General features: G+C 46.9%; 1 protein-coding gene across 3 annotated transcripts in view; it reads right to left on the bottom strand.

Annotated features, from left to right (window-relative positions):
• Positions 1 to 3: 3 nt before the first annotated feature.
• Positions 4 to 6,618, bottom strand: part of NTRK3 (neurotrophic receptor tyrosine kinase 3) — a 205,778-nt gene continuing 199,163 nt past the window's right edge. For 2 of the 3 annotated variants that reach the window (XM_008640097.2, XM_017742673.1), the window contains 2 exons: positions 3,321 to 3,479; positions 151 to 487 (listed from right to left, as the gene is read on the bottom strand). In XM_008640097.2, the coding sequence (XP_008638319.1) occupies positions 302 to 487; positions 3,321 to 3,479 (345 nt within the window). In that variant the 3' untranslated portion in view covers positions 151 to 301. Of the gene's footprint in view, positions 488 to 3,320; positions 3,480 to 6,618 lie in introns of all 3 variants that reach the window. The other variant, XM_008640094.1, reaches the window with a different exon arrangement.

The following is a 6,618-nucleotide window of genomic DNA, read 5'->3' as shown; positions in this document are numbered from 1 at the left end:
TATAGTCTCACAATTTTCTGTAACAGCAGCTTCTTTCTGTATTGGTGTGGAAGTTATATATAGAGAGAGATCTATAAATATATATAAGCCAAACTGCCTTACAGGTTGTTGTTCTTGGTGGGATTTTTGACGGTTTGCTTTTCGTTTTGCTTTTTTTTTTGTTTTCAGTGTTGTATGTGTAGCAGGCACTTGAGTTTATATGAAGATGTTTGCTTGGGAGCTGAGGGGCAAAGGGGTTGGGAGGGGGAGAGGGAGGGAAGGACGGGAGAAAGGAGCAGGGACTTCCAACAAGTGGCCACTGCTAGCCAAGGATGTCCAGGTAGATTGGTGTGGCCTTGCCCAGAGCGTGAAGGATCTTGTAGATCTCCTTGATGTTGAGCCGTTGCTGAGGTTCCCTCTGCCAGCAGCCCAACATGATGTCATAAACCTCCTTGGGGCAAACTCGGGGCCTTTCCAAAACTCGGCCTTGGGTAATGCACTCAATGACCTAGAAGAAAGAAAGAAAAGGAACACTGAACACCAGCTGGGCAGTCTATGGAGGATGTCCCATCCCTGCTACTGCTTGGCTGATGTGGCAACATTTAGTGAATGGGAGCACTGAGAAGCCAAATCTCAGATCTGCAGATCCTCAATGCTCACCTGTTCGTTGCTAATGATAATTTTACCATAAAAAGTTTCTCTCCAGCTACGGTTTTTCAGATCCCAAAACCTCCCCTGTATGACACCTACCTGCCTCAATGCACTCTCCAAAGAGGAGGTCACAAGCAAATGAAATAGATTTTAATTTATGATGTCAGTTTTTCCTGCTAAATGAAGAAGGAAAAAAAAACCTCTTAAAATCCCCAAAGTAAAGTAATATTTTGCACAGCTGAAATTATATTTTTCTTGTCTGAAAACCAAGAGTCCTTTCCATTGCGAAGCCCAGGAGAGGTTTATAAGGAAGAGTTCAGAGCATCTTTTCCTACATATTTCTCCAAGGTCAGATTTGCCTCCTTCTGATATAGAAAAGCAACTAAAAGAATGAAATCTCATGTCAAATCACATCTGTGATGGAGAAAAAAAAATTACAATGCTATCACTCTCTTTTGGGTCAGATCTGTGCTGCTAATGAGAAAAATGTGAGGTCCTGGATAACAGGAAAGTCTCTTCGGAGGGATGCCATTGGAAAAGACTCCCCTAAGGGTCTCTTTGTGTATTGTTTACTGGAGGAATGAATAAAAAGGAAAGGGAAATATGACTTTCCAGAGAGCAGCTATTGCTGCCTGGCCTCCTTGGTTGGGGTTGATGAGTCCCAGCATCACAGCGTGCGAGTGGCCTGCCACGCTCTGCAGATAAACACCGGTCCCAAGCAGTGTGTTGAGGGAAGCCACCCAGCAAGAGGTGTTTGGAGTTTATCATTTATGAATAGCAATGGTCCCAGCAGGCAGCTCAAGGGATACTTATCACTTTGCTGTTTGCATATAAATACAGAGGGGAGAGATTAGGACCTGCTGAAAGCAAGGGGAGGAAGACACAGCAGGCAGAGAGCATTGCCACTGAGCTGCTGGCTGCTGACTGGGGGGAGGAGGTGAGTTATGGTTTCTAACATAACTGGGCATGCACAGGAGCCCTGTGCTGGGCCCTTTCTCTCCAGGGTGAAGGAAAGGCACTGAGAGAAGTTAATGGACTGGCTGAGTGGTGTCCTGCCTCGTTCCTCTGCTCACAGAGGGTTTCTCCCAGCCTTGGAAAAACCTGCTGAAAATGCTGTGGGGGTATAAGGCCATGCAGGTGGCACAGCAGGGAGTGGGCATCCCAGACTGACCAACGCTAACCCCAGCACAAGCTCATTGACCTTCTCTCCATGGGTTCTGCCTCTCCATGGGGCTCTGGCACAGCTTCTGGGCTGCCACAGGGACTCGCTGTGATGCCATGCCATCCAGGAGCTGGTGGAGGTGTCAGTCCTCTGCAGCCACACAGGTTCTTCCCATCCCTCCACAAATTGTGAAAAATGAGCCAGGTGAGAGCTCATGTGGCTCCCTCCCACCAGGACACTGTGGTCAGCAGTCAGAAAGCAGTGGATACACCAATAGGAAAGGGAAGGATGAGATTTTATCCCAGGGATGGTAGCAAACCAATACAGCCACATCTGTTCAGATTTTAAACAGCTCTCCCCCCATGATTAAGGGTGGCTATTCTCAGCCCTACTGCCCTGCAAAGGAAACTGAGGCAGAAGGCACGGACAAAGCTGAGCTGTCACACTCCAGCATGCCCATTGCCCATGTTCAAGCTCCATGTGCTCATTTGTGTGTGTTTGTATTTACCCTCGCAGGGAAATGCAAGAGCAGCCATTAAATAGCGTGACAAATAACTTCTGTCGCTGTCGGTTCCATTGTTTGTGCCTCTAAAATGTTTGCGTGTGCTACTTTGGGATATACGGTCAGGCCCCATTGAGCACACGAATGGGCAAGATTAGAGCTGTAAAGCAACACCTTGGATTTGCCATCTCTGCAACTCACTTAATTAAGGGATCTGTATCCAGAAAGCAGAAAATGCACATTTTTCATTACAAAAGGTGAAATTTCTGAAATCCATTAGATACACAGTAGGATAAAAATGTTCAAGGTTCCCACACACTGCTATGTCAATGCATCTTTTTCCTCTTCTATAATACCTCCTGCTATTCCAAGCAAAAATCTTCCAATGATTTTCTGCTGATGTGCCTCAAACCTCAGCAGTGACACCCTGCTAATCCCAGCCAGCCTTCCCTCAACATTTTTACAGTGGAGCCCTGTCCTGGTGGGCTGCAAATTTTGCTAGTCAAAGAAATAAAAAGGGCAAACAAGCTCCATGGGTTCCACCCTCAGTGAACTGGGGAAAACCATGTCATAGATGTCCCAATGGCAAAAACCCCAAGGAAATGTGCCACAAGCAATACATCAGGCTTAAAACAATTTCTCACAAGCTGGCAGCTGCAGTAAGAACTTCAGCTACAAAAGGAGAAAGCAAGGGAAATTCAAGGCATGACTTAGATCCCAGCAGTAATTTGGGTATCCCCAGTTCTGGCAGCACCCCGAGAGTTTATGAGATATGACAGATACGTCAGGAACTTAGCAGCAAGGGGCTGAGGATTAGCCAGTACGTGGCTTTGGCAGAGCTCTTTGATTCCTGCAGGTCTCAGTTTTCCCATCTCTTAAACTGAGATAATGACACTTATCCTATGGCTTCACCAAGGGAGGGCCAAGGAGGGGACCATCCATGTATAAACTGCTTTGCAAACAACCTGGGGAGGAGAGATGGCAAAAAGTACAGTGTCCAGCTGAGGTGTCTCAGCACTGTTGTACCTCTGTGTTTGAGAGCTGGAACCAGGGCTGCTTCCCATACGTGAAGATCTCCCAGAGGATCACCCCGAAACTCCAGACGTCACTCTCTGTTGTGAATTTCCTGTACATGATGCTCTCTGGGGGCATCCAGCGGATAGGCAGCATGGTGTGTCCCCCAACCTGGGTGAGGACAAAGGCACAAGGAAATCTGAGTGGTGAGAGTCCTGAGGAACAGGGTCACAGAATCAGACCATTGAGTCAAACTCCTGGCCCAATGCAGGACACCCCAATAATCACACAACATGCCTGAGAGCATTTTCCAAACACTCCTTGAGCTCTGCCAGGCTTGGAGCTGTGAGCACTTCCCTGGGGAGCCTGTTCTGGTGCCTGAACACCCCATGTCATGTCAGCCCCACATGATGTGGACAAACTCAGGGCCTCCCTGTGAACTACAGCAACAAGGAGCTGTTCCAAAAAGCTGGGCTGGCTCCTGCCCCAGCTACCTCTCATGGGCTTACCCACCAATCCCACCTGGTTAACACAACGCATCGGGAGTGAGATGTATTAAAATAAATTATGTCCTCTCCACCCAAAATGGGCTTGTAAGGAAATCAAATGCAAAATGCCAAGAACATACTCCAGCCCTACAGTCTGGTGAACCCGGACACAGAGCAAGAGTGGTCAGCAAAGCATTTCAGGGCCTCAGTACTCCAAGGCACCCACCAGAAAGAGAGCATGAGGGCTGTCCCTCTTCAGAAAGGTTCTCTAAAATCTATGCACAGGCATCTGTGCATCACCCAGCTGCATGAAAGGTTTTGTGCTCAGAAAACTGTGCTACCGACCTTTTCAGAGAGTGCTTTCATTATGTAAATAACTGCAGGACCACCCTGCAAAAGGTGGTCTGTTGGTAAAGAACAGGCTCTTACAGGCAGGGATATGCCCATCGTTTAATGGATTTAACGTTGGAGAGTTTGGAACTAGAAGAGCCCACGGGTGTATAAAACTGGGGCATGCCAAGGCAGGGAAGGGCAGTTCCTCAGGTAAGAGCCAGCCCTTCTGTAGGGCCCATGAATCCAGCAGGTACACAGGAGGCTTGCAGAATACATGCAAACAGTTCCAAAGCAGAAGGATTTATCTTCACATTCACTAGAGATTCCTAAACTAGTTTCTCTGAGCAGGACAAGTTTTTCTCTGTGCTGTCCTTCTGCACAAGAAGCTCCATCTGTGGGGAAACAGCTAATTGCTACGACCAACCAGTGCTGGAAGCAGCAGGGCTGCAAGTCTCCATTCTTGTTTCTGTTGGTGCTACAGTGTCCGAGGCTTTAGTGGTGATGAGAAAAGTGCTTCTGTGGAGCTGCTTGGAAGACTGCTTGTCTCATTAGGGACACCAAAAAAGCAGTGCTAATAACTTTGTAGCACTGCAGCTGAATCAAACAGGCAGAAATCTCTCTGGTCCTACAAAGGATGAGGAAAGAAGGTATCTGCTGTCTGGGTTTCCAGCACATGTGTGGCTATTCCAAGTAATGAGATTGTTGTGCTCGCTCGGATGAAAACATTTCTTGTACAAACAAAAGCTCTCCTCTGAGCTGCCAGTTTTTCCACACGTTTCTTTGACTGATTAAAGCAGAACTTTGAAGTGGGGGGAAGGGTCAGTACAGGGACACTGCAGCACTTGGAAGCAAGAGGGAGGTGTGTTGGAATAGGGTGTGAAAGGGGTAGGATGCTCAGCTGGCTTTCTGCATGGAGGGGCTCAGATTTCTGTAGGATTTGGCAGAATTTAAGCTCAGGTTTGCGATGTTGCACTCAGAGGGCTGCAGACCAGCCCTTTTCCTTACTCTGAAACAGACCCTCCCTCAAAAAAGAGGAGTTTTAAAAGCCTCAGGAAGATCTTTCTTTCTTAAGTGCAGATGCTTGAAGATAAAAAGCTCATTGCAGCTCCACACCTCCTGTTCAGAAGCAGCTTGGCTGGCGTGTTCTCAGCTTGCTGCTCTGAACTCCCAAGAATGTTCTGCTGTAATGGAAATGGAAATATGCTTTTCTTTGTTTGTTCCTTCGAAACCCTGGCTGCAAATTTAGCTCTTCCCTGCATTCCCAGCTTTTACAAGTTGCTTCCCCTTCTTGAAAAGGGCTCTGAGGAAACATTATAAGCAGAACAGGACATATATCAAACTTGATTGTTGCAAAAACTGCTTTGTGCTAATGCTTATTTTATTCTCCTTTAAGTAGCACTAACTCTTCAGTTTTCCAGCAATCTCAAAATGATTACTTGTTGAAAAGCTCTCTGCATTTGCAATATCCTGAATCTTGCAGGATCATTTGTGATTACAGGTAGTACAATGTACCAAGCACAGATAATTCCCTTTTGAACAGGTCTTAGAGCAGTTCAGAAGGTGTGAACCAGGCCCTCAGCCTACACAGACAGTGCTACAGCAGCACTGCTCAAATGGGAGGGCCCTGATTTACACCACTTGAGGATCTTGCCCTGAAAGCAGAGCAGAGAAGCCAGGAGTGCCATCTCAGTTCTAATGACCGACAATAAAGTCAAAGTCTTTGGTCTCCTCTAGACACACCCTGGTGAAGTTCTGCCAGCAAAATGACATACGCAGTCAGGAGCTGTCCCAAGGATGTGACAACACAACCTTGGCTTAGCTCATAGGTTGAAGTTCAAGAGCAGCCAAAGCATTCCTCCCAGCCATGTGAGACACAGCTTCTACTACAAATTAATCTGGTAATAATTAATAATCAAATTAATTTGGGGAAGAAAAACCAAACAAGCAATGCCCAGAAATTTCTGCATCCCAAAACACTGCCCAGCTATGCTCAGAGATGAGAAGGTGCTCCTTGCAGGGGCATCTCCAACAGGGTGCCACATTTTTGAGAGCAAATGTTAAGCCTTGCACTTACCAGCCATAAGCAGAACAGGCATCAATTAAACTCTACCATAAACCCACTCCAATGTCTAACCTTGCACATAAGGCTGGCTATTACGCTATAAAGAATTGCCTTTGACTATCCCTCACTGCTTCCCTTGCAAACTGATTAGGATTAAAATTCCCATTTCACAGATGAGAAAACAGATGCAGGAAGGCAGGGAAAGGCCCTGCTCCGAAGCTGTGCAGTAAGTGAACACCAAGCCAGGTCCTCTCGGTCTGCAGTCAGCCATACCCTGTTATTTGATGATGTAGCAAAATGATTTAGAGCTGAGCACAGAGGGATTGTGCTACTGATGCCACAGGAAGCAGAGTGTGTCCAGGGTGACAGAAATCCTTTGCATAATGTGTAGTGACTGTGAGTTGTGTTCTGCCCCTGTAGACTGACA

The sequence above is a fragment of the Corvus brachyrhynchos genome, unplaced genomic scaffold, assembly GCF_000691975.1.
Source record: "Corvus brachyrhynchos isolate BGI_N302 unplaced genomic scaffold, ASM69197v1 scaffold97, whole genome shotgun sequence".
NCBI classification, from domain to species: domain Eukaryota; kingdom Metazoa; phylum Chordata; class Aves; order Passeriformes; family Corvidae; genus Corvus; species Corvus brachyrhynchos.
This window is presented reverse-complemented; position numbering and strand designations above follow the sequence as displayed.